This window comes from Falco peregrinus, chromosome 8 (genome assembly GCF_023634155.1).
Source record: "Falco peregrinus isolate bFalPer1 chromosome 8, bFalPer1.pri, whole genome shotgun sequence".
In the NCBI taxonomy this organism is placed as follows: Eukaryota; Metazoa; Chordata; class Aves; order Falconiformes; family Falconidae; genus Falco; species Falco peregrinus.
The window spans coordinates 59,021,977-59,049,796 of NC_073728.1; the positions used below are offsets into that span (position 1 = coordinate 59,021,977).

Here is a 27,820-nt window from a genome sequence, read left to right on the forward strand (position 1 = left end):
GGTAGCAAGGCACTGGGAAAACACGAGCCTACCCTATCTGTTAACTCAGGAGCAAAGGGGCTAAAAGAACCCAAATCCAAGCCCTGCCTTAATTCCAACCCCCAGCCAAACACACTTGGGGAAAACAGAAATTCATCTAATTGCTGAAAGTAAAGCCACAGCCCTTTAGGAGATCATTATCACCTGGTTAACCTGAACAACACACCTGACCCAAGCCTATCTGCAGAGGGGTCCCCAGAACACCCAGCACAGGCTCTGTGGGACACAGGAGCCAGCCCCAGCACCCGTAGACCCTGCCCGCAGCCCCACTCCCCTGGCCTGAGCATCATCGCCACTTGCCACTCCTCCAGCCTCCCCCCAGCCCCCCGAAGCGCTGCCCATTTTACCTCTCAAAGCTCTCGTGCACTTTGGCAATTATTTTTTTCGCCAAAAGCACCGGGCTTGTCACCGCTGTCACTCCCATATGCACGCCAGGCAGCCTCCTGTGGAAGGGCTTGACATCAACTGGAGAGCAGGATCCATCTCAGTTTCCGCAGCAACAGCTGATGACATCACCAAAGTTCAGCAACGCTTTCAGTGATGTCATTAGCTATCACCATGGAGATGGCAGAGGGAGGATGGCAAACTCATGCGGCCCCAGTTCACCTGTTTTTTTGTTGCTCCTAAGAGCAAAGACATGCAAAACATCCTGTTTGCTCATTCTCCCCAGACCAGAATAAAACAGCAGTCATTTCTTTAAATGCTTTTGTTGCATTTTTGCCGCAGCCACACTAGGAACATACCAGGGTTGTGCCTCAGAGGTTCAGAAGGACCCCTCCATATAGCAGCACTCCCAGGCACCAGTGAAGGGGTATCTCCAAGCCTTAAATACTCACCACAGTTCCCAACATCATCAGTATTACACTTCCCACCAACTGCTCAGAAACCACTGTCCAGGCACTTATTGACCAAGCCTCAACCTTCTGGCTTTCTCTCGACTGCTGGGTGCCTTAGTGCTGAACTAGGGGAGGGCACACAAGAAAGGGCACAAACACAGTGAGGCTTGGGATGCCCAAATCGAGACACTTGGCTCAGACAATCAGCAGATGTGAAAAAAACCTGCTATTCATACCCCCTTCTGGGATCAAAATTAGGGAGGGAAGATTGCATTTAGGACACACAGAGATGTTCTCGCTGGACAGCCCAGATGCAAACTGGAACCAGCCCCACAGCCGGCTGGCTCAGCTCCTGAGTTACTCTGAGGTTTGCAAGGGAATACAGCCTCCTCCTTTGAGAGCCAGCTCTGTTCGGCAGAAATCAGTCCCTACCTGGATTAGGACTGATGTTTTAGGTTTTTGCTTTTGCTTTGCAAATCCCTCTCAACACCTTCATCCTGAAACAGCACAATCCCTGCACATCAATTTGAGCACAGCATTTCTAAACTTAGACATAGTGAGCTGTGTGGAGAAACACAGGGGAGATCCTGGGGTAGGTCTGAGAGTAAAAAGAGCTGGTTTTGTAATTACAAGAGTTGCATCAGACTGGAGAAGGTTGGACAAGAGACCTCCCAAGGTCCCTGCCAGCCTCAATTACCCTACAACTGTGTAGGCAGAGCACAGTGACATCTCTCCTGGCCCCAGGACCGGGGCTGCCCCTGGGCAGGAGCAGCACAAGCAGCACGAGAAGGGAAACCCACCAGCACAGCGCACAGCTCCAAACCCCCAGTCTGACCACACAACACTTATGCTACCCCAGCAGCTCAGGCTGCAAATCCTGTCACCAGCTCCATGTCCCAAACCATGGACTCACCCTGCTCCACACGACACCCCAGGGGTACCATAACATCCCACCTGCTGGCTCCAGGGTGGTCATCACACAGGAAGGCTGCAAAGGGAAGAGCAGGGGAACCTCCCTCTGCCCGAGCTGCCAGCTGCAGGACAAGCATCACCTGGCACAGCCAGACATCCCACCACAGCTGGGATTAATCCCAAATTAAAGCCAGGGGAGGAGCACTTGGCTGCACTCGTGCAGGTCCCCAACTCAGCTTTCCTCTGCTGGGATAGGCTTGTGTGCTTTGCTGTTCCCTGTAGCTATTTTTAATAAAACTCTAAATGCAGACAGGTCTCCACAGCAGGCCCATCCCCCTGTAGGCTGACGGGACATTGCAAAGAGTGGGTTGTTGTTCCCAGGCTTGCTGGGGGAAAAGATGAGGTTCGTCTGCTCTGCCCCTGTCTTGTGCTCATAAACCCCAGGTTTGTGCCTTTGCTCTCCAGCAGTTTCAGCAGAGCAGGATGGCACGAGCCCTGGCACCAGTGGTATCACAGCAGGGACCCACCACTGCTGCAGGGTCTGGGCAGGTTTCCGAGGGGTGGCCAGGCTGTACCCCGCCAGCTCCCACCATTGCTTCGAGTGCCAGTTTCTCACCGACACGCACTTTTTTCCCCATAAGGTGAACCCAAATTGTTCTTCCCAGCATCAGAAGGAGCGCAAATAATAGAGATGATCCTTCCATTTAGACTTTTTAACTGCCTGGGGTCACCTTGGCTGGCAGCTGCAGCCACAGCACAGGGGAGGGCAAGGGCAATGGAGATAGAGATGATGCTTTGCTGACTGATACCTGGAAAGGGGCAGCCTCAGCAAAGCTCCTTCATGGAACTGGTGCAGCCCTGCAGCACTCAACCCTTGGAAGAAAGGATGGCTGTGGATCTGGCCATGGTGATGCTCCATGGCCAGAAATATCCCAGCCACCAAGCACCGCCTGTGCTCAGCCACTCCATCTGCCCTGGGGTTCATGTGGCCTTGGAATCCCCTCTGGGGACCACACTCCCCATCTACCTGCATCCTTTATGGAGACCTTTCTGCCACAGCTTTGAGAAAGAACCTTTTTTTAGCACTGATTTCCCAAACAGCCCCACGAATGACACACTGCATTGGCATGAATTATTCAGCAGCGTGAGGATAAGCTGTACTGATGTTGGCGTGGTGCCTGGCCATCTCAGAGCGTGGGCTGGTATTTGCTCCTTTGATCTCTCAAGCAGATCAGCAGCAGCTCTGCATCCACCGTGCTACTACCATCAGCATATGCCAAGCTCTTTTTTCAGCTGCAGCCCCACTTTCAGCACAAACCAGACTGTTGGGTCCCAGGACACAGCCAAGAAGCCAAGGTGCAGCTTTGGTGGGGCAGAGAAAAGAGCCAAGCCCAGCAAGCCCCTAAAGGCTCTGCCCACAGCCTGCTTGCACAAATGCATTCAGAAGAAAAATTATAATTTTCAGAGCAGCAAAGCTGAAACACTTTCATTTCAAAATCCTCAGTAGAAAGGGAAATCTTATCTGCTGCTGCAGGAGTGGGAAAGGCAGAGGGTCTGGCCCTGGCTGCCTGCTGGGCTCCAGGTCTCCTGCTCTCCCACAGATGCTCCCTCCTCCCCAAGCCCTTCTACTTGGGTGGTATATTTGTGGAAAGAAGAAAGAAAAAAGAAAGAAAAAAAAAAGGGGGGGAGGGGAACAAGAAGAAAAAAAAAAAAAAAAGGAGAGATGAGAGATGAATCCTAAAAGATGTAGCATATCCACTGGCATTAATGCCATGCTGCTGCACCATGCAGCCCAGCACAGCACAGTCCCCCTCGGAGAAGCTCAGACCTGCCCCACAGCTGGCCCAGGCCCTGCCCAGGTAGTTTTACACTTGCCTCATAGAAGAGAAATCCCCATCTTTTCACATAAAAAATAGATCGTATTTATTGATTAAAATACATGATTCAAGTGCAGCACCAGCTCTTCCACTGGGCAGCTACACACACTGTACACTGACAACATCCATAGGCACAAGACATGTACAGTAATCATTTCTATATTTACACAGACCATTTCCTTGGTTATAGAGCAGCCTGTGATATGCAAGTGTCAAGTCTTTGTGTCCATCAGGTCCTGTGTCAGGTCCTCCTGGCTGGGCAGAGCCCCTCATGCCACGTGCCACACTGACATGCCTGGCCCCATCTCTGAACACCCCCTGCTCAGCCTGATAAAAGTGAAGAACTGCAAAAAAATGTTTAATGCTGCTGTGATATCCCAGTCTCCTTGGAAATGAGGTCTTCACCACTGATTGCAGCGAGTTTGATGCTAGCAGCCCTGCCAGCAAACCCGCTGATGCTCAGTGCCAGGCTGGGGACATGCCCTGGCACACAGCTGGCCCCCGAGATGTGGCCAGCCTTCTCATGGGGTACTGACAGCTGGGGCCAGCATCAGGCGTCCCCTGCTCCTTGCAGCACACCTTCCTCTGCCAGGGGTGACATTCTGCACTCAAACCCAACCCCCAACAGCCACACTGGGGTCAGTACACAGCGACGGACATGAATATTGCACTTTTCCCATCTGCAGTGTGCCCTGGAGCCCTCTCCCAGACCTGGGTGTTTGCTCTCTATCCTTCCTGGGTCCTCCAGATGGAGGATCTGAATCAAAGCTTTGCACTGCTCATGACCAAGCAATGCCGGAGCGTGCAGAAACCTTCACCAGCGCAGACTTGGAGGAGACAAGGTGAGCCCCAAGAGACAGAGCGAGCAGGTGAGAGGCTGGAAAGGAGCAGTGACACGGCACAGACTGACCCCGCACCTGGCCATGGCTCCATGTGCCAGCATGGGGCACCCAAAGCAGAGTCAGCAAAGGGCACACAGTGCAAGACGCAAACACTACACATCGAGGAGGCAGACTGCAAGGGCACCACTCTGCACAGCTTTCTCCTCCCAGAAGCAGGTCAAACACCAAAAATAACCCCAAGTCTCACTCATCCTCCATCAAAGATGGAAACACAGCCCATTGGTGCTATATTCACAGCCCTCTCCCACCATCACCAGCAGCCTTTGCCCGCCCCCGTGGAGACATGGATGCGGCGGGATGTAGTGATAAAAGCTCTCCAAAGGAAGCCGCTGTGCTGCGGGCGCTTGGGAGATGCTGCATTAGCAAGGAGGAGTTCAGCCCAGACGGGGTTGCAGCAGGGTGGCTCAGTCGGAACCTTTTTGAACCACTACGAAAAGACATCCCATGGAGGATGCGTTTGCTCTCTTACCTTAAAAAAAATACAACCAGCAGAAACTCAAGGAAACTCTCTAGGGAGGAAGGTGGGCTCACTGAGAGGAAGGAAAGCAGCAGCACAACAGGGATCTTCCCCCCCCGGCATGCTCCAGCCACAACACAACAAGCAACACAAGCACAAGAAGCACCAGAATGCTGCATCCTACCAGAGAGCAGGTGAGGTGGAGGCAGAGGATGCAGAGGGAGTGGGACCAGGAGAGGAAGGGTTAAAAAAATAATTATTATGGAGTCTTTGTGTGTGATTTGACATTCAGTATTGGCTTGTAGATGCAGCCAGAGCGTGCCGGTGCCAGCTTGGGCACTGTAAACAAGGCAATGTATTTTTGCGGCATGAGGGCAGCACTTTGTGACCCTTGGGGACACCCCAACCCGCACAGGGAGAGGGCTCCCAGCCGAAGGCAACCAGCTCAGACCCTCGTTATGGCACAGCCCATTTGCTCTCCACATGCCTCAGTTTTCTAATGCTTCTAAAAGCATTAGGTTTGTGCGCTAGATGGGGAATAAGAAATGTCACTACTAAAAACATGGGCCAGGGTTCAGCAAACCCTCCCAGGCCAGGGAGGTGCTGTGCCTGGTGCCCAGCTCCAAGCCCTGCTCAGCCCCTGAGGCAGCTGGAAACAGCTGGAGCACGGCAGGAGCCAATGTCCATGGGAGAGCTGGGGGCCCCGGGATGCTCCACACCTCGGGCTCTGCCCACTCTCCCCACAAGGCTGGGGTGAGGAGGCAGCTCCGCGCTCTCCAACCCGAGCTGAGGTTTCTCTGTTGCTGTAAAAATAAAGTGCTGAGGGGAGAAAAAATAAACTGGCACAAAAAAGAGCAGTCCCTGTTCCCCACCCTGACTGAAGGGATGGAGGAAATACAGAAAGGTTGGGGTTTAAAAAAAGAAAATAAAATCAAGATCTACATCCCCAGGAGTCCTCACGTCTCAAAGTGACTATTTACAGAGGTGCCGAGGGGGCTGTTTTGCTGTATCACCTGCCCAAAAAGCCCCAGGGAAGGCACTGCCCCAGCCTGGATCCCACCTCCCCAGCTGGAGCCCAGCACGGGGCCCTGCTGCAGATGGGTGGCCGTGATGGTGGGCAGCCCCGTCCCCTCGCAGACCAAACCCACCATGTTTCCCAAGAGGAAAGAGATCGCTCCCAGGAGACCAGCAGCGCCCGGTGACTGTGTCCCCCAGCATGGCACCTGGAGGGGCTGGCAGGGCAGGGGGACCATCACTGTACCACGGCACTGGTGGCGTTCACAACTGCGGGGACAGGTGCTGCCAGCTCCACCAGCGCTGCGTACGTCCCCACCGCGAAGCCCACGAAGCCAAAGAGGCTGATGACAACGTCCTTGGCAATGACGAGGGGGTGCATGCCTTCCGTATAGTAGGTGGCAATCTCCAGCAGCGGGGGGAAGATGAGAGCCAGGGCGCTGCTGCTGATGGAGCCCACCAGCGAGATGACGATGTCCAGGCGTGGGATGAGGATGGCCAGCACACCTGGAGAAGGAGAAGACACCATGTCAGTGCTGCCAGCTCCCAGACAGCAGAGACCCTCCCTCCCCGAGTCAAAGCAAGCGAAGACCCACACAGGGATGCCATCTGCTCAAATCATACCCCTGCCCTTTTCCCTGACACAACAGCTTTGAAGACATGGATGCATATTTTTCCGGAAACTCCTCCTCAACAAGCAATTAAGCTGTGGCATTGACCTAACACAGTGCGGCACGCAGACCAAACCCTTTTTGCCACCCTGGGCAGCACCACAGTGAGCTCCAGGGCTGAGCGGGACAGGCGCCCCAGCAAACAGATGCCGCTGGCAGAAGAGCGGGTGCCAGCATCCCCAGCCCCCCTCATGAGAGCCAGCACTCCTGCTCCCCACACCTGGGGAGCTGTAAAGCCTCAGAAACCCCATAAAAGCAGGAGATGGGAGGAAAAAGCCGTCTCCCCCCACCCCGACTAAATCCGTGTGGTTTGCATGCGTTTAGTGCTGCTCCAGCAGCAGAGCGCCTGCAGCGCTGCCCAGGGGAGAACACTTGTTAGGTAAAAACTGCAGCCAAGGAAAATCCCCCTGGGAGACTTCTGACAGCTCATGCTTAGCAGCGCGAACTCTGGCATATTCCTGCTCCCCCTCCTCCTGCCTGGGACCAGGGAAGGATGGGGGGATGGTGCCTTCTCCTTCCAACAAGCCCACAGCCATCAGCGCCTCTGGGCTGCTTTCAGGGTACCGCAGTGTCGGCACTTGATGACCCTTTATTTTAGATCTGCTCCCCAAGGTCCTGTTTTGCAACTGGGAGCAGCACTCCTCGACACACTCACATACTGAGCAAGCTCCCCATCCACGGCGACCTCAGTCAAAGAAAACCTGAGGAAAAGGCAACCGGAGCTTTGCATGACAGAAGAGCATCCTCTGCAAGCAAAGCAGCCTTCAGCGCTTAATCAAAGCGACCAAGAAAAATAAACTGGTTCATTGCTTTGAAAGCTCTGTTTAGAAATAGGAGACACCTAAAACCATAGCAGCTACAGCCTTGGTGGAAAAGGGACATCTCAGGGGTCCTTACCAGAGGGATTTGTTCACTCCCTGGCACTCAGCTACAGGCAAGAGAGGCTGGTGGAGCCTCCCTGAGCCAAAGATCCCCCATGGCACCACAGGAGACGGAAGGCTTGGGAGAGTGACAGCAGGCAAAACACAAACAGGAGGTGCTCCTGCACATCACCGCCACCCCAGCCCTGCCGTCACCTGGATCAGCCTAGAGACAAACCATCCCTCCACCACAGGGAACAGCAGCAAAGTCCCTGCTGAGCTGACCCGGAGGAAGTCTATCCCAGATCAAAGGAGAATTCTGGCAGGTCTCTGCTGCAAGCAGCAACACTGCTCCAGCAGCGTGTGGGGAAAGCAGAGCTGCCGACCACCAACAGCATCCTCAGCCCACCCCACACTGCTCTTTGGACTCAAAGTAAACAAAATTAACCCCCCTCTAAAACAAGCAGAACCGAAGCACCAGCTGCAGTCCTCAGCCTCCAGGGGCAACGGTCGTGCTTTCCACAAGTATTAATTCAAAGGGGGTTTAAGTGTGCTGGTTTTGAAGTCTGAGCTTAAAAAACACCCATACACCAAATCGCATCCTCTCTTTGGAAGCCAAAGCCATGATTCAGACTTGCTCTGCAGCCACAAAATCACCTGATGAATATTCATGCAACCCCCCTAATTGCTTTTATCCTCGCCAACAGCCACAGCAATCTCTTACACAGAAGGGTAAGGGGAGGAGGTACAAAGGAACCAGCATCCTTCCACCAACATCTACACAGAAGGGTAAGGGGAGGAGGTACAAAGGGACCAGCATCCTTCCACCAACATCTACACAGAAGGGTAAGGGGAGGAGGTACAAAGGGACCAGCATCCTTCCACCAACATCGTTGCTGCCTCTCTACCACCAAACGGAAGGGTATAGCCACTGACGGTGCCTAAAGCCATCCCATCACTCCAAGCCTTCGTTTCCCTGGCCAGGCACACCCCAACACCCTCCAGGAGAGGCTCCCACTCCGCGTGGCAAGATTTCATCCCCGCACCATCCCTCCAGCTGCAGGCATCGAGGCAGATCGTGCTTCAGGAACTCAGCACAGAGAAGGTGGGGCTTTGCCCACCTCTGTTAACGGAGCGCCTCTGGCCCACCATTACCGAGAGCCCAGAAACCAGCAGCACCCTGCTCGCAGCTCCACCACCCTCGAGCGAGCACTACACTCCTCTCAAACCCAAACCAAAGCGAGCTGGGACACAGGGCCAGGTCCCTGATGCTCAACCCTGGTGCATCAGCAGCATCAAGCCATGGAGTAAAGCTCTTTTTCAACAGATGACGCCAGGGAGTTCAGTCAAGCGTCTCAGCTTTGCTGACAGCAGCAAGGTTCCAACAAGTCAGGATCCCACACAATTGCTCCACACCTTTCCCCGGAGGCCCACCAGGCTCGATCCCAGCAGCCTGCTCCACCACAGCCTCACTGCAGGCACCAACCACTGCCAAGGGAAAGGGACCCTGCGGCACGCTCCACACCCCAGCGGCGTGCCACGGGCACCCTGGGGCTTGGTTACGGGTCATGTACCATTGTCAGCTGTCTTCTGCTGTGCTACGTGCTGCAATGAATGTGTCTGCACAAGGACACCCGCTCCCTCGCAGCCGGCGACCCCTGTGCAGCCGCACCCCTGTCACGCGGGCACGAGGAGCCTGGCTGCACGCTGCCTACAGAAAACAGCCCCTGGCCGGGCTCTCCTGGCACTGGACCAGGTGCTGGAGTGTTTCATGCAAAGCCTGATGAGACTTGAAGGCCTCCAAAAGTGCCATCACAGGGATTCCAAGTCCAAGGCTCCCCAGGGATCCGCCACCTCCAAATGACGTGGGAAGTTTACTATGCCACTGAGAAGACCAGTCCCATACAGAAGGTGCAGAGGACCACTGCTGCTGCTCCTTGGAGGCCACCTGGGCCTACTGGCTTGCATTAGCAAGGTCCAGGAGACTCCCCACTGCGAGGGCTTTAGCAGCTGGGCCAGAGGCAGCAAGGCAAGGGGCGAAGGCTCTCAGCACCACCAGCCCACAGCAGGACGGAGGTGCCACGTTCTCGAAGGGGAGCTCAGACAAGCTGCTTTCTACTCACAGGTCACGCTGACCAGGGCCACCCTGAGAAGCAGGTTGACCAGCAGGCCCCAGCGCTCCGACACCCGGGCAACCAGGGGAGGGATGACAATCTCAGCAGGCACGTAGAACTGCACGGCGTACGTGAAGAAAATCCCAAAGGAGAAGAGCAGCTTGACAGCTTGGTACAGCCTACAAACGAGAAAGAGAGACCGTGAGACACGCTCTTGCTCCAGCCCCCGTTGCACCAACAGCAGAAAGAAGAAGGGGAACACTCCAAGGACTTTTGTGTGCCAGTGGTCTCCCCTCTTGAACACTCTCCTGGAAAATTAAGGGTGACGCATTCAATCCACAGAGAACTTCCTTGGCCAAGAGATGCAAGGAGACAGTGCAACCTCCAAGCCACAGCACCGTATACCCCTACACCTAACCAGAGGCTATAGTCCAGGCTTTGCATAAGGAATCATCAGGCCAGGACTTGGGCCAGCAGCCTCTCAAGTGCTGCTGCCCCTTGGGAAAAACTCAGGGGCACAGATACTGAGAGCTATTTGGAAAAAACAAAAGAAAACAAAAAAAAACAGCCACCAAAACCAACAAACCACTGTCCCGCTCCTAACTGGTTCAAAGGCGCAGGGAAGGCTGAGATCTCCTTGGCCAACAGACCAAGGAGACTTGTTCCTCGTTCCTTGACAAGTTAAGGCACCTACCTACATTTCTAGATGCTCACGTGTGCCACACTGCCCTTGGCTGCACGAAGTCCTCCAGGTACTTTGCTCCCTATGTAGGGATATAGGCTCCATGCCACCCTCTCCACTTGATCAGGCTGGACTCTGCAAGGTCTGCAGTCGCACAGGGTGACCTCCTTCACGATTGCACCCCACAGACAACACCCAAATACCCACCAGCACTGGTACTGCCAAGAGCCTGCAGTCCTGACTTTTGGCCAGTGACTCAGAATGAAGTTGCATCCATCACCTATCCCCAGAGGTTCCTCATCTTGACCCTTCATTAACAAAATCCAGCCCCTGATCTGAAGGAAGAAAACCCCCTCCTTTTTTTGCAATTCATCACCAGCGGGATTTTATTCTCCGTCTTAAAACAGGAGATGAATAATATCTCCAAAAAAGCTTATCAGCTGCAGCCATGAATATTTCACAGATTACAATTACTGCTTGGCTTCTGAGGAGGGGAAAGAGGACAGCACCGCTGGGATAAGTCTGGGCTTATAAAACAAGTGTGATGCAAACATCGCCAGCGCCACCTGCAACAGAACCTCCTCCATAAAACGAAAAAGAGCAGCTATTTTTGGAATGCTACATAATCTATGTTTGGGGGGAAGACAGTTAAAGGAGCAGTTTGGGCTGAGTGGAAGGCAGGCAGAGGGCAGACAGGCTGCAAACAGCACCTTAAGCTCACCCCAAGTTGGATGTCACCATGTCCCAGACCCTACAGCAATGCAGGGAGGGGCGAGCGTGGCTGCAGGAGGGAGCCTGTCACAGGTGACCAAAAAGCCACCTCCCAGCCCCACCTGTGCCCTCAGCTCCCCAGCAGCAGAAAGAGCCTCTCTAAAGAGAGGTGATACCCAGTTATATCACATACAGTCCTACCCATTCCCCAGCTCAAGACATGCTGACCAAGCAGGAAACGTGGGTCCTGGCCATCCCACTTGGGCAAATATGAAGTAGATCCAAGCTGAGGAATGTAGCTGGCTCCTCCTGCCTTCTTATAGCCCTTTACCACCTTTGGAGCCAAGCCAGTGCCCCTCTGTATGTTGGCTCTCGGGATCCAGCTGCTCCAACCGCAGCCTCAAACCAGAGAAGCCCAAGTATCCGCACACAAGACAACTTTGAACACTAGTGGCAGAGTCTGGTGGAGTTAAACATTTCCCACAATCGCAGGGGATGGAGTAAGTGGTCACCTAAGTGAATGGGACGTTCTGCAAGTCCACGGGACCAGATCCGATCCATTCAAGGTTGTGGCCAACATCAGCCTTAAGCCACTTTATCATCTCTATAAGAGCAGAGTGACCAGGGAGAGGTCCCACCACCTGGGAAGAAGTATCGTATCCACCTTCAAGAAGGATGAGGGAAGCTACAGGCTAATCAGCCTCACCTCAGTCTCCAGAAAAGTATGGGCTAAGTCCCCCTGACATACATTTCCAGGTACATGTTGGACAGAGTTATTTGCTGGGGGAAGTCATGGAAATATCCTCATTGGTGACCTGGATGAACTCTCAGCAACCCAGAGTATGCTCTCAGCAAGTTCCTAACAAGACCAAATTGGAGGGAATGGGTGACACACCTCGGAGCAGGACCTAAACAACAAGATGGCACGGGCAAAGTTCAAACACAAACACAAAATCCCACACATGGGAAGGGCTGGGACCCAGCTTCCCGTCCAGCCAGGAGAACAGGACCTGGAGGTTTTGGTGGGCAGCAAACTGAACATGAGCCAGCAGCAGGACCTTGCGGTGAATAAGGTCAATCACATATCGGCCTGTGTTAGCAAAAGCAAAGCCAGCAGGTTAAGGGTAAGGATTACTCTCTTGTCTGGGGCTTGGGAAGCTGCACCTTTAGTATTGTGTCCAGTCTTGAGACTCGCAGGAAAGGACAGACATTGACCTACCAGAAGAAGTTAAGTGGAGGCTACTAAGATAGCTGAGGCTGGAGCACATGGAGCACAAGACAGGCTGAGACCTGGGCTTGTTCAGCATGAAGAGAAGGTTAAAGGGGATGTTATTACTGTCTTCAGCTACCCAATAGGAGGGCATGGAGAAGACCAAGACAGGCTTTTCTTGGAGTTGCACAGCAAAAGGACCAGGGGCAATGGGGTAGAGCTGCATCCCAAAAGGGTAGTTAAGCACCAGAACAAGGGCCTGGAGAGGTAAGGAACCTCCCTCCTTACTGATATTCAAGTTGGCCCTGCTTTGAGCTGAACCTGATGATCTCACGATGCCCTCTTCAGCCTCAACTACCCTGTGATTCCACAAGCAGACTAAAGACAAAGCCACCACCAAGAGTCCAGAGTGCACCCGCTCAGCCACACGTGACTTGAGTGCACGGTAGCCTTGAGCCACCTACTCCACAGCCTGCATAACTTATCTCCATATTTTCAGATAAGCAAGGCTGTAAAGCCATAAAGTGCTCCAGGACAATCCATGATTAAAAGATGTTATTAAAAAAGATACAGAAGAACATTGGGTATCAATCCTGCAAAGGTCAGGAACCAGCACAACGAGCTCAAAGGGCATTTTAAATACCAAGAAAAGAAAAAGCTCAGGCACTAGCCTTGATCCACAGAAAAGACAGGCTCATGCAGGGCCCCGGAGAGGCACTGCTCTGCCAACCACAGCAATCACCTCCCCAGCCCAGACAGCCATGCCAGGCCATCCCAACAAGCTGCAAGAAGTGACATACCCTCCCTTGACCGTAAGCCCTGTCATTACCTGCCTCCAACTGGCCATACGCAACCCAACGCCTCCCCCCTCACTACAGCATTTCTTCACTCTTCAGAGGGTGCGATGAAGCAACCCTTCCGAGGGTGCGAGGAGGGATTTCTGCATAGCAGTGCGGTATTTTGGAGGCCGTGGTTAGACCTGGGCACTGGGAACCGACACACTCCTCATTTGAGGAAGCTGCGGTTAGAGAGAAATGAGGCTGGAAAAGTCCTTAGTCATTCTGTAACTCAATTCCGAACACGTTCATCAAATCTGTTCTAGAAACCTCCAGGCAATGGCTACAGCCAAGGAAGGGTGCAGCAGCTCTGCCACAATCCTCGCCTTGTCTCCCACGCTGCAGGCAAACTCCATGACTTCTCCCCCACAGCCCTCATAACCAGCTCCTGCAGCCTTTTACTGCCGGGGAGAAAACCCACAGGCAAAGCAGGATGGGCAAAACACTAATTTCAAGAGCAAACCTTCATCCTTCACATACAGTTTAACGCATGGGAATACAGTGGTCAAGGCTTTAGCCCAAGTATCCCAGCCCTTACTTCACTTTAGATAACCCATTTCCAAGTCCAATATTTACAGCCTCCATCAAATGTTCTGCCAGGGAACAACACGCACAAACAACCAAGCGTTTTGTGTGCTGAGTCACAAGGACCACAGCACGCCTTCCCCAGGCACAGCCCGCAGGAGCCCTGCCACGTGCCCGGGCTTCCCCAGGCACTGCTTCCAAAGGGCTACTCTCTTCCCACCATCTGAAAAAAACCCACAGTTTTTTTCAGAGAAGTACTTTGACAGAAAGCATGGACACTACTAGAAACTTGCAATTGAAATAGGATCTTCCTGTAGCCTCACGAGTTACAGAAATCCTATTAACCTCTTCTAAGGCAGCAGCATCCTTTAGATGATCTCCCGCTGAGATCTCCCGCAGAAGCCCCTGGGCAGCATTACAGGTCAGCAGATGTCATTACAGGCTGTGGCATGACCTGGTGCCCTGCAGAGCCCAAGATCTGGATCTGACCTGCTTTCCACCTTCAGGAGAAGCAGCAGCCTTTCATCCCCTCCATACCCCACTTCAGCTCACGGATGGAATTCACGTCTACCGTGCTTGGCACGGTAGGATTCAGACCTCCCTACAACACAGACACATTTTTACACCAGCCCCATCCCTCCTCGCTGAGAGCGGGGACCTGGCAGAGCTCCCAGCCCCTGCATGGGATGAGACAAGGCTCTTGGCAGGAGCAGGACCTTCTGCCACGGTGCCAACAACATCCAGCAGTTCAGTCACCACACAGATCCAGCATGAATCAAAGTCCATGCACTCAAATTGAAAAAAAAACCACATAGCAATAATTAAAGCAAAAACAGGCTCTATTTTTTTTAAATCTTTGCTTTCTCCAGAGCCCCAGCTGCGCCACTTTACAAGGTCAGCACGGGGAAGCCCACCGGCGACTGAAATTTCGAGTCCAGCCCAAATCCACTTCAGCAGCGGGGAAGAGGCAGCAAGCCACGCTGTGCCATTTTGGGCAGCTGCTAATGGAGAAGGCGGGCTGGGGAAGGGGACAGGCACCCCCAGCTCCAATTCTCACTCTCGTCTCCTGCGGGATTTCAAGCCAGCAGAGACACCAAAGAGAAACCGTTGAACTTCAGAGGGCGCGCAGGCAAACCCAGAGAAACTGCGCAGCCGCAGGATGACTTTCCAAGAAGCTTCACGGCACCAAAGCCAACCCTCAGCCACGGCTCCGCACCAAGCGCGGGAGGTGCTGCCCTGCAAGCGGTACCTCTGCCGTACGCAGAGAGGAGCTTCTCGCCAGCTCCTCCTGGCCTGTCAGCACCACGTCCTGCCACACAGGCACCTCAAAGCTGTGTCGTAAGAAACAACAGAGATGGGTTTTTTCCAGGACTTTCTCAAATAATCCCAAGTGGAGCAAGCTGGAAAAGGCATTTGTTCTCAATGTTCTCAGTGCTTACATGCTTCACACTTCTTGCCCCAAAGGCAAGAGAAACAGCTTGCATTTCTCTTCTGGGATGAATACAGAGCTGTGACACTGAGCAACCACTTGCCCCTGGGGACAGACCAGCACGCAGCCCAGCCAGCTGCTGCAACAGCCACCAACCCCGGCAAGAGGAGGAATAACGCCTCCAGGTAAGCCAGTACAGGGTCAGGCCACGTGTATTTCCACAGGGCCCCAGCCAGTGACCAGAGCATCTCAAGAGGCCTTGCCAGATCCCCAAGGAAGACAGACAGGTTTGGGGAGCTGCAGAGCTCAGCCCCCGTGGGAAGGAAGGGGTACATCCTCACGGCACCAGCGCTCACAGGCAAAGCGTTGGCTCAAGACGAGCTGCATCCAGGCACAACGTGGAGCCCAGGAGTGGGAGTTTGAGCTCCAGGGCTGCAAACAAGGAACGCAGCCCATGTGTGGAGACATGACATCTCACACCCCTCTGGGACGTCCCAGCTCTGGGTTAGTTTTCCACGCACTTTATTTCAGGCAGAACAGCAGTTTTTGCATGGGATACAAATACAGCCACACCGGCGTCGTGTTCAATGTCTGCCAGCCAGAGCACTGCTTAGACCCCAAAAAGATATCACAAGGCTCCAAGAAAAAGGCAGGAGCTGCACTAACCAGGCAGGGACCACCAGGGACCCCAAGGAAGCAGGCTGACCTGCAGAGCCAAGACCAAGCTCAGACACAGCAGCAACGAGCCTCTCTCCACCCCATACATCAGACAACCCTTGCCAAGTTCCTTTGGACAGTTCGGCTACGGCAGGGTGTACCCTTCCCCAGGCTCACCCAGGTTAGTCCTACAGAGCAACGTTCCCTGCTGCCTCCCCTCTCCCGCCTCCGTGGTCAGGACCCTCCCTTCCTTACCCCCCAGCCCCCCACCCACCACGAGGACTCACCAGCAGTTGGGCAGGTTGAGCGTTATGCTGGCCTGAATGTTCTCCCCGAAGCGCAGGTACCCCAGGACGCTCAGGCTGATGTACAAAACGGTGACAATGGTCATCCCCACATAGAGGATGACTGGGAACTGCCGGGGGTTCTTCATCTTGTTTTCCAGAGGCAGTACCTGTGAGAGCAGGAGGATGACAATGACAGAGCTGCAGGTTGCCCCCGTTTCTCTATATCACTCAGCCCCAGAAAGCAGGAGGAGCAGCCCCACGGCCAAGCACAGCCCCCCATGCCAGGGACAGGATGGTCACACGTGGAGCCTGGAGAATCCAGCTGAAAAAGCCACTGTACTGGAGATCTCATTCCTGTGCTCCCATCCGAGACCTTCGTGCTCAGCATGGCAAGTCTTGGGCAGGGTCACCGATGCCCTTGCCTTAACGAAGGGACCTGCTCCCTGCCCTTGACCAGAGCTGGTACCTGGCATCTTGGGGCGATGCCATCCACTCCATACCTTGGTTGCATTACACTCTGCACCCCAGCACAGCACAGCACCATCATGCTACATTGTCTTAAGTTTCCCCAGCAGACCCTAGCAAGACCAAGACACTTTCTCTTCTCCTGCCAAGTTTGTCCAGACAGTTTTCACCCAGACAGGACAATAAAAAAAAAAAAAAAGCAAAAGGAAGGACAGAGGCAAGTCCCTCACCTCTACACTACTATCACTTGCTTTCAGAAATACAGGGCTTCAGCAAAGATTTTTATAGCTGTCCTTGGGTGGTGGGGATTTCAAGAAGAGACACAGTAGCAGAGCTGGTAAGGAGGCTGGACCAGAAAAGCTTTTATTTGGTTCTCCATCTCCAACTCATGCAAGGAAGGCAGCGCTGGTGCCTTACTGCCAGCAAGAGCCCTCTGCCCGGGGCACAGCATTCAGTAAACATTCCTCCTGTAATGGATTTGGCCCTCTGCAGCCCTGTGTTTACACAGCCAGCTTATATTAAGAGATGAAAACATTTTTCCTCCTTTGAAGGGAGCTCCTGGAAGCAACCCACAACATCTTAGGGAACCATTACGCTCTCCACCCACCCAGCCAGCTTTTTTTCACAGACACAGACAGTCTATTTACAGCATCTTGTATGAAAGGCACATGTAAATCCAGCCCCACGGCAGGCTGGGGCCACGCGGCTGCCGAAGGGTGATCTCTGTGTCTCTGCAGCAGAGTAGGAAGGAACAGATCACATTTTTTTATGTCATGCTTTTTGGCCCCCCACTTAGGCAGCCTCAGGATCCAGCCTGCTTAACAAGACTGAGGATGACTCCTTGTCCACAGGTCATCCAGCAGAGCCCAAGGCAGCTGCCAGTGCAGTTCCCAGCAGAGCCCAATCTACTGCCAGACACAGCCACCTTCAAAGCAGCAACCAGCTCTGAGGTTTGGAGCATGTGCTCTTCCAGCCTCAGATGGAAGCAACAGGGTTTGACCCAGGAGATAGCCTGGAGGCTAAAGCTAACAGCATCATCCAGAATTTGGGCTACTGTCCGTGAAGTTAACCTGCAAATACAGCTGCAACAGAAGAGCAGGTGCTGCAGCAAGCCCGAGCACGGGCTGAGCACCCTGTGCAGGCAGCCCCACCGCCACACGCTGAGACTTACCACCCCGATGCCTTCAAAAGCAAAGACTGCAGTGCCAAAAAACAGAGGGTAGGTCTTCCAGGCTGCTGCTAGAGGCAGGTCACTGGCATCAGGAATGTCCTGGAAAAAAGCCCACACAGAGTTCAGATACAAGGAATACGGGGAGGACCCGGCTTGCTCCCATTGCTCCCTGTTGCAGCCCCATGCCACAGGGAAAGCCCTGCGGAGCAGAGGGTAATTACTGCACCCATGGGAATGAGCAGCGCTCCACAGCGTGCGAGCACCCCACTGCCGAGCTCTCTCCACCTGCCAAAAGGCAGGACATCACAGAAATGACAGAGGGAAGCCATACACACGTCACGTACCCTGGCGATGTACTGGTAGATCACAACGAGGCTGACAAGCATGGCCACGTTGGCTAGCAAGGAGAAGATGGACAGGACCTTGAGATTCTGGATGAAGGTAAGCAGCACCACAAAAGGCAGGAGGGAAAGCATGTATAGCCGGGAGTCCATGGTGGGGGTCATGATGACTGTCCTGTTCAAGCTGCAGTCATTGGTGGTCCCATTTGCTGTAGATACGACCTGGGGAAGCACACGAAGGCTTGATGAACCCCGTCACACAGGTTTGAGAGCCACGGATCTTGGCAGCCCATCCCAGGTGGGTCAGAATACTACCCCATCAGCTCACTTTCAAACACAGCTAGTCGATTAAAATCAAAGCAACACCGGTTTTCAGGTCATTTCAAAGCAAATCCCCGTTACTTTGCTAGAAGCACGGATGGGACTAGCTACAGCACCTGAGCTGAGGCAGAAAAACCTCCCCGAGCCCAGGCTTGCTGAGCACGCAAACCTGGCAGCCGAGCACGCCAAGGATAGAGGTTGGGTTGCGCTGCCCATGTGGCCAGTTGAGAAGAAAGAGGCTCTAAGTGCTATTTCCTCAGCGGTCCTTTTCCTCTTGCTGCACCACATTGCAATCAACATCACACACCCCTTCAGTCACCCAGTGGCCTGTTCCCATGCAAGGACATCTGGAAGCTACTGTTGGCCCCCAACTTTGCTTTCTTCACAGGGAATCACCCTTTCCTTGGGGTCTTTCACTCCAAAGGCACTCCAAGCCTTGTGCTCACCTCTAGAGATAGTTCTGCCCCAGGAACCAGGTGGCTGAGCCATCCCTCCCAAGAGCATAGGCATGCTGTGGATCACCAACACAACCACGATCAAGCTGGTTCGGTTGCCAGGTGCCGTCTGGCCACTGCAGCAAAGGGCTGCCTGCAAATTAATTTCACCTGCTCCAGAGCAAGTCCTGCCCCACAGGAGAGGCTAAAGAGCTTCCACACACATCAGCACCCTCCATGGGAGAGAGCAGCACAGAGCCACGCACCCATGGGGCAGCACTGCTCGAGCTCCAGCCTGCCCTGCCTTTCCCCAGCTTGCTCCGAAGCCATTTTTCAAACCAAAGCTCTACCTGGCACAGCAGCACCTTGCCCAAGGTACCACCTTCACCATAGCTCCCCATCTAACATGCTATTTCCCACCACAAAAAGAAACAAGCAACATTCCCCTCTCCCCAGGCAAAGAATTCCAAAACTGAAGCCAAGAGGTTTCCCAGCTGTGGCCTAAAATGTGTTGGATTTGCAGGTTTTTGCAAATTTCCCTTACGGCTTGAGCCAGCCTTCAGTCTCTGCTGCCAGGGGCCAAGCAGAAAGAATCACAGAATCATTCAGGTTGGAAAAGACCTTCAAGATCATCAAGTCCAACAGTTAACCCAGGACTGCCAAGCCCACCACTGAACCATGTCTCTACGCACCACATCTACACATTTTTTAAATGCCTCCAGGGATAGTGATTTCACCATGTCCCTGGCCAGCCCATTCCAATGCTTGACCACCCCTTCAGTGAAGAAATTTTTCCACAAATCCAACCCAAGCCCACCCTGAAACAGCAGCAAGGGGCCATTTGTGGGGAGCAGGGGGCCAGCAGCAGCCCAGCCCTGTGCACGCACCCTGCTTGCTCTGGCTCTCAGAGCTGTTGGCATCAGATCACCGACATTCACCCGTTTACTCCCCCTGGCCATCCCACAGGACAACACAAGGAGAATCTCCCCAGCTGCTGCTCCCAGAGCGGAGGCAGAGCCCACCCATCCTCTGCCGCCCACTAGCAGAGCCCCACCTTGCTCCCATGGGAGCCACCTCTGGAGCTGATGGGCATCAGGGAAGAGCTGCTAAAGGGCACAGCCACAGTAGTAGCAATCAGACCACTGCTGCAAGAGACGGCAGGAACACAGAGGGGAACAAAGCTGAGCAGTGCCTGCAAGGCACCAAGCTGGTGGAGGCTGGGAATTCATTATTCCCAGTTTCTGGCAGCACGGGAGCCAGCCAAGTAGTTCAGAGTTTCTGTTTATTTCCTCCTGACACCCAGCAGAAGGAAACTCTTTCCCTAAAGATGTAATTAAGCTCCAGAGCCATGAGATGAGGAAAGAAACTGGAATGCAAACAGGTCCAAGAAAGGGGAAAAAAAAAAAAAAAAAAAAAAAGAGGTTCACAGCAGGTCCTCATATCCATGTTACCATCTACGCAGAGTATCAATAAACCAGTTAACTGAGGTGGGCAAGACATCAAAGGCACAGTCCCTCTGCCGTCACCTCTCTCCTGCCCTCCCTCACTAGGAATGGCCCCCGCGTCCCCTCACGACACAGGGGAAATTCCAGCACCTCTGCACACACAGCAAAGTCACAGCAACTCTCAGAAAAACCTGCCCTGTTCAAACAGGAAAACCGATCCTCCGAAATACTCGGGCAGCGGAGCAGTACCTTCCTGAGCAGCATCAACTGTGGAAACCAGAGCTTTACTGGAGAACAGGGCTGTGAAACAGGAGCGAAGAACAGCCCAAGCCCCTCCGCACCCCCTCCTGCCCTCCCCTGGCTCACGGAGGAGGCAGTCAGTCTAACCTGCTTCAGGTTGTCAGCCAGAAAGACGAAGTACACGCAGCAGAATCCCAACTGAGTGATGATCAGGAAAAGTCCCACTACGTGCCTAAAAAAGAAAAAAAGACAGTTTGTTAGCCAGGCCACACAGAAATAAGAGCCCACTGGGGCTGCTCGGGGCGATGCTGCTCTCCCCAGGGGTTCAGGTGTGCGGGTCAGAGCACCCTCAGCTCGCTTCTCCTCGATGATCAGGAGAGAGGACCGTATCTCCATCTAACCTTACAGACCTCAGGCTCCCTGGCCTCCCCCTCCCGTCCCCTCCATAGGGTCAGGACCAGCCTCAGGAAAGTCTGCTCCTTGGTTTTAGCACCTCCAGTCTGCTGCTGAATTGTCACAACTGGACACAACGCTCCCCAGGCACAGGAATAGGTGGATTTTCCCAGCATCTGATGTGCAACAAACTGCATGATGCAAGGTACCCACAGGGCTGGTGGCGTCCCTAGGAGCAGCCATTAGACATGCCCACTGCCTAACAAGATGGGTCAGCACCGCAGTACACGTTATTTACACCTTTGTTAAGCTGCGGAGGCTTCCTTTAGTACAAGCCACATCTGACTGGGGACAGGACTGGGTCACAGACCTCAGTGTTACCCCCTGGGGGACACTGGGCACTCATGGTAGGTGAGCCACGTAACATTTTACGTCACTTGTGGTCATTTGCCGACACAGCTCAGGGACCAGACAGCTCTTCTGTCCCAGCTGCTGCACACGCTGGGTTTCAAGGCAAGTCCCCTGCCTGCAGCGGGGGAACAGGTACCTTCCCCAGACGGCACGTCTCCGCAGCCACGCGCTGGGAGTTGACTCCAGCCCATACATCACAGCACCTCCATAGTCCACAAACTGCTTCTGGAACCTGTCCAGAGAAGAAAGAGAGAAAGGACATCATATCAGCCCTGTCTGCTGGTTCTCAAGGCAAATGATGCCATTAATGGGAAAACAGTTCCTGTGGAAAAGCCTAGAAGCGCTTCCCAACTGAGGCTTTGGCACGGGCACCTGGCTGCTGGGAAGCTTCAGAAAAACCACCGGGTTTCTGGGGAAGGAAGGAAGAGCTGTAGGAGCAGCAGTGCTGAGCAGGGGAGTTGCTTCTTACCTGTAGCAGAAGTGATGGGCGCACTTCACCAGGATGCCCATGCAGTGCACAGCCACGACTCCCATCACCAGCAGACTCAGAGGACCCAGCTGCGGGGGAAGAGAGGGAGCAGGCTGCACTCTGATGGCCAGAGGCAGAGCTGCACCGTAGGTTTTACTGCCAGACAAAACTTCACAGGCTCGGTGAGCTGAAACACGGCTGTAGGCTGAACCACAGCTCAGGTGTTGCTCCCAGGAACCAGCCCCCCAGGACTAAGAAACCTGACAGAGCCACGAGCCTGGCAGGAACGATGCAAACGCAGCACGTTGGGGCAGTCTGGATACAGCAAAGCACAGCCAGGATTGTTTTCCAAACTCTCCTGCACATCCCTATTACACAGGTGACAAAAAGGTCGTGGTCTGGGCAAAGGAAGGAAGTTTTCTTTTTTAATTCTCTTTATTTTTCAATCCAAGCTGCATTGCTGGGCAAGGAAACAGAGAGCGGAGCAGCACGGTGCCCCCACCTCTCACACGGACGGCAGCTGCTGGGGCACAATGCAGACACAGGGGAGCTAAGCGCTGGGGAGATGTGACAGTGACCAGGATCTGCTGTTTGACCTCCAGGCACAACCTCAGCCCTCAAGCAGCAAAGCTGCATCACATCCACTGACCTCGACGCCTGGGCCAGCCCACGTGAAACCCCACAGAGGGAACCACACCACCATCTCCAATCGCCAGCATTAACTGCTGACTGATGGGGCTCGTCACAGACACGCTGTGCTCCTGGGGCCCTCGGGAGGCACGCAGCACACTCAGCACAGACCTGCTGAGACAAACCCAGGGGGAGGCCAAGCTGAACCTGCCCTGACCAGGGTGAGGGGATGCCCCCCAAGCGCAGCACAGAGCATTTTGGGAGAAAGGGCCTGATGTCGCAGGAGCCAGGGAGGTAACACCCAGCTGGGTGCGGAGGCAGGGAACCAGCACCCTGCCTAACCCCCCCAGAGAAAACCACAGCCCCAGCTCATACGCTGAACCCCTGGAGACCAGCTAGCACAATGCAGGAGCGGGAAGAACAGTCTCAGCAGCAAAGCAAGCCACAGAGCCCAGGGTGCAAAAACGCACAAGCTGCTGAGCACCAAGAGGTATCTCAGCAGGGAATCCAGCCCCAACACCAGCCACGCAAGCTGCCCTGAGGTCACTCTGCCCCACGACCTCCTGCACAGCAGGGCCAGAGCTGCCTTACCAGGATGCCGGCGTTCTTCACAGCCAAAGGCAGCCCCAGCAGCCCCGTACCAATATTCCCCTTCAGGAGATGGATCAGGGTCTGGTACCACCTGAGGGAGAGAAGATGCAGAGATTACCATCGGCAGATGCCTGCACCCAGACCACACACAGTCTCAGCCCTGTGGGTTGAGCTGCTGTTGGAGGTCATGCAGACATGGAGGTCTGGATCCTGTTCCCAGGACCCAGCTCAGCCCACTGGGACTGAGGAAGGACCAGAGGCAAAGTCTCAATGAACAGATTTTGAGTGGGCATTTGTAAAACCAGCTTCAAGGCAAAACTCAACACGAGTGCAGGTCGGCACCAAGGGGCTGCACAAGAAGAAAGTCTCTGAGTTGAAGAGATCAGCCTCCCTTGGGCAGAGACAGCATCCTCTGCCCACCTGGGTGAAGAAGGCACAAGGAAGCCCCCAGGGCACGGCTGCAACATGCCCAGGTACCCTCTGAAGCTGAACATGCTGTTTGCTCGCCACAGCTCCCCATCGAACCAAGCTCAAGTGGGGGAATATTGGGAAAAGCATCAAACACTGCCTGCTATCAGCAAGCCCAGCTCCACCGGAGAGCAGAGCATGACACTGGGGCAACTGCTCACCTGGTGCCAGCACACCAGGGAGGCAGGACTACAGCTACCTCACCATTCCCACGAGGAATTCCCCATAAAACCATGGCTCCACCATCCTCCAGCAAAGCCAGCAGACAGTAGGGAGCCACCATTACCTCCTCCACCCTCCCCATATCCTGGGCCAGCCTGGGAAGGAGGGAAGAGTCACTCACGTTGTCCCATTGGTCTCCCCAAAACGCTGGTAGGACTCAGGGTGGGCAAAGCCGTTCATGCCGCCGGGCGGGCTCCCCTCCGGTGTGACGTCCGTGGAGCTGTAGTCGTTGTAGTCCTCACTGCGGAGGCGCCGGGTGGACATGGTCCCTGTGGAGGGAGCTGCATTAGGGGTGCCCAGCTCAACACCCCCATTCTCAGGCTCCTTGCTGTCAGCCATCGTGCAGAAAGACCGACTCTCTCTGCCAGAGCAAGGTCTCCTCCAGGGCTTTTATATACAACAACATGCTCCCGCCCAGGCAATCACAGAGCTGGCATGTCCTAAGGTCAGTGGTGTACGGCACAGTCCCGCTGGCTCTTCCTGCAGGCTCGCGCCCCCGTTTCGGGCACACCCAGGCAGGACGGGCTCAGGATCCCGCAGGCTGAGCCTGGATGCAACCTGTTTCATGCCAGGTAAGGAACCTTGCATACCTCTGCTCTAAGGGTGACAAGTGTGGCACCACAGGCACAGGCAGCGGGGCAGGGAGGGACACGCTGGCGGGATTGGGGCTGTCAAGAGGATGGCCAGGAAAAAGCAACCGCTTTTAACCGACACGGTTTGCTGCAAGGGAACTGCTTGCGCTTGCCGGGGAAGGAAAAGTTCCTAACTTCTCCTTTTTTTTTAATTGAAGGCTTTTTATTTAAATTAATTAAAAAAAAAATTATTATGCTCCATCAAGTGGGAGCACAGCCCACGTGCCGTCAGCTAACCACTCGCCCCAAAGGTTTTACAGCCACAGAGGTGCCTACGGGACTAAGGGGCTTCCCAGGATGAGGCACCTGCACAACACTGGCTCCAGCAAAGAGCCCAGCAGGGTCCCGCAAGCCAGGAGCATCGCCCTCACAAGGAGCACAAGCCCTCACTAAGGACACAAGCCTCCTGCCTTCGGCTGGAAAGCAGCCAGTCAGCTGGTTTATCTTCCACATGTGCCCTGAAGGGCTCCTGCTGCTTCTGCACAGCCTGCTGCTCCCCTCCCATAAAGGGCCTTTGCCTCCTCCAGCCCCCCAGCCGCACCCAGCACCCTGAGTGCCCGCCGGGAAGGAGCACCAGAGGCAGGGAAATTGTCTGTCAGGCTCCTGCCACAGCCTGGCAACTCAGTCCCTGCCCCAAGGCTGCCCTGGGCATCCTCCCCATCCCATCCCCTGGCGCTGGTGGGCAGCTGAGACCGGGGCTAAGAGGAGGCAGCAGGGAAACATCACTACCACAAGCAGTTCCCTGCCACAGGGCTCCGCAGGCACCCGCCGGGTCACGGCAGCACCCGCAGGATGCAGCTCCAGCACAAGCCTAAACATGTGGCTGTGCAGGGAAAGCTCAGCCCAGGCTGCTGGGGTCCTGCTCCATCCCCAGAGCCCCCCGGCGTTCCCCGCTCCAGCACCGCTCTCTGCAAACCTGGCTGCTACTGCCAAAACCAAGCCAAGAGCTGCCGTCACTGGGAGGCTCCAGCCTTGCAGCCAGAAGGGAAGCAGGGAGCGAGGGACTTTGTTCAACTCTGGACGCTTGCTCCAGATGCCGGCCACTCAGGAGCAGTTACTCAGGCCGCAATAACGCTGCTCTATTTCCTGCAGCACCGGCAGCAGAAAGCAGGGCTGGTCCGTGCAATACCAGCCTCCAGAGCAGCGGTGAGCCCAGCTCGCAGGCAGGCGCTCCGGAGCCCAAGGCAGCACATGCATCACTCCTGCCCTGCCTCCTCCCTCACAGCCCAGCCTCCAAACTGTGCCTGAACCAGCTCTGCCGCTGGCAGGGCGATCTGGGGCGAGGCAGGGACTAGGAAGAGCGGCAGCACTAGTTTACACAAGGAAAGCGTTAGAAGCTATTTGTCATGGGTGATGGGCCCGAGGGGCAGGGAAAGGCTTGGGAGGCTTTGCCAAGCACCTAGGGCCGGCAGCGGGCAAGGACAGCAGGCAGAGGGGGTGCCAGGGCTGGTCAGGCATGGATCCCCCTCCCCAGAGATGGCCTGCACATTATCTGAAGCACTCAACAGCGATGTTCTCCAGATAAAACACAACATGTTTACATCAGTCTGCCTCATCACTCTCTGTGATTTTTTTTTTTTTTTTTCCCCGTGAGCAGGCCTGGCTGCTTTTTGCTTTGAAGAGCCAGGGAAATGCATTCATCGTGACTTGCCTTCCTTGTGTCTGGATTAAAGGTTGCATAGCAGCAGGGAGCGAGCACTCGGCTCCCCCGCACTCAATAAGAAAAAGCTGCAAAACTTGTCTCATCCACACCATGAATATTTCAAACTGAAGCAAAACCCCACTACATCATTTCCTTGTCATTACAAAGAGCAAAGACAGGAACAGCCGCATTTGGTTTCCACTTTTAAACCGAACTCCTTGGCCACTTTCACGTGCTTTCCCCACACACACTCTCACACGCAATGTCACTGCGGTCACCATGGTGAGCAAAGTGCCTAAGAAAGCTGGGGGGTGGGGGCGTGACAGCAGTTTGTCCCTTAGAGTGACAACCCCACGCCAGAAGTCAAAAGCAAGATGCAACTTGCTGCTGACCCTGAGAGCTCCCCCCGGCTGAGCGGGGGCTGCACGCAGGACAGGCAACAGGAAACCTTCCAGAAAAGCAAGTTGCACAGCAAAACTCCCTGCCGCTTCCCATCACGAGGGCTGCATCCTTTATTTCCAAAGCGCTGCTTGTAACCCATCTCAGCGTGACACAGGGGAGAGCCACCCCCCCCAGATCCCCTTCCTGCCCAGCAGGGAGCTTCCCCAGGCCACCATGCTGGCGTGACACCTCCCCGACAAGGACAGCCACACCATCTGTGTCCCCACGGCATCAGCCCTCATCCCGGTGTTCTCTGCTGCTCCCGCAGCCCCACACCCGCCCCCAGACTCACCCTTCACAGCATGGCCTGGTCCCCCCAGCCCAGCTCCTGCCCGCACGGGGGCTGCTCAGTACTAACACCCCCCCAGTCCCCGCAGCTCCCCCACTCCCCCACATCCCTGCACCCCCCACGGGAGAGCAGGGGGCCCCCCGTGCCCTCCCCACAGTGCCACACAGCGACCCCCACCCTCCCCAGCACCTCGCACCCTGGCACAGGCTGCGGGAGGCCGTGCCCCCCCACACTGCATGGCACCCCCAGACTGACACTCCCAGCACCCATGCAGGGCCCAGGCAGACCCACACACTCACGTGGGCTCTGGGCACCCCAAGGCACCACGGCGGGCTGCCAGCACCCCCAGCGAGCTCTGGGCACCCCTGCAAGCTGCCAGCACCCCCTGCATCCATCCACACGGGCTCTGAGTACCCCCCCCACACACGTGGCCACACAGATGGGCTACCAGCACCCCCAAGCTCCCCTGAGCACCCACGCAGGCTGCCAGCACGCTTCTGCACCCCGAGCATCCGTGCCCGACGCCAGCACCCCCAGGGACTTCTGGGCACCCCTGTAAGCTGCCCCCCAAGCTCTGAGCACCCCTCTACACACCCTGCCACGTATACAAGCTGCTCTGGACCCCTGAGCCCTGTCAGCGAGCCCCAGCTCCCCGGAGCACCCCCGCGGGCTGCCGGCACCCCCGGGACCCCGCGCACCCCCGCAAGCTGCGGCCCCCCGCCGCGCCCCTCAGCACCCCGCGGGCTGCAGGCACCCCCGTGCATCCCTGAGCACCCCCACATGCTGCCAGCGGGCTGACAGCCCCCTCCCGCAGCCTCGCCAGCCGCCCCGGCCCCGGCCCCGGCCCCGGCCCCCGCACCTCGCCGCCGCCCCGCGCCGCCCGCCCCGGGCCCGCTGGCTCGGCCGCGCCGTCACGTGACAGCCGGCTCAGCTGACCGCGGCGCCCGCGCCTGCGCACGGAGAGCAGCGAGGGCGCGGGGCGGGGCGGGGCGCAGTGGGCGGGGCGGGGCGCAGTGGGCGGGGCGGGGCGCAGTGGGCGGGGCGGGGCGCGGTTAGCGGGGCGCGGCGCTGCGGCGCCGCCTGGCGGTGGCGGCGGGGCGGGCTGCGGGGCGGGGGGTCCCGCTGCCACGCGTGGGGCAAATGCGGGCACGGCTGAGCCCTGAACCTCTCCAGGGGTGGGCAATGAGGGGTATCCC

General features: G+C 55.5%; 1 protein-coding gene across 2 annotated transcripts; it reads right to left on the bottom strand.

Moving 5' to 3' along the window:
- Positions 1-3,685: 3,685 nt before the first annotated feature.
- Positions 3,686-27,550, bottom strand: LOC101920458 (proton-coupled amino acid transporter 1). 2 transcript variants are annotated; one of them, XM_055812520.1, is made up of 11 exons: positions 27,484-27,550; positions 23,742-23,889; positions 22,931-23,021; positions 21,710-21,798; positions 21,377-21,472; positions 20,584-20,668; positions 18,000-18,218; positions 17,656-17,754; positions 16,020-16,186; positions 9,692-9,861; positions 3,686-6,544 (listed from the first exon to the last, which is right to left on the bottom strand). In XM_055812520.1, the coding sequence occupies exons 2-11, from the start codon at positions 23,882-23,884 to the stop codon at positions 6,276-6,278; spliced, it is 1,428 nt and encodes a 475-aa protein (XP_055668495.1). In that variant the 5' UTR covers positions 23,885-23,889; positions 27,484-27,550; the 3' UTR covers positions 3,686-6,275. The 2 variants fall into 2 exon arrangements, with proteins under 2 accessions (XP_055668495.1, XP_005231862.4); XM_005231805.4 differs by lacking the exon at positions 27,484-27,550 and having other exon boundaries at positions 23,742-23,907.
- Between the last annotated feature and the right edge of the window lie 270 nt (positions 27,551-27,820).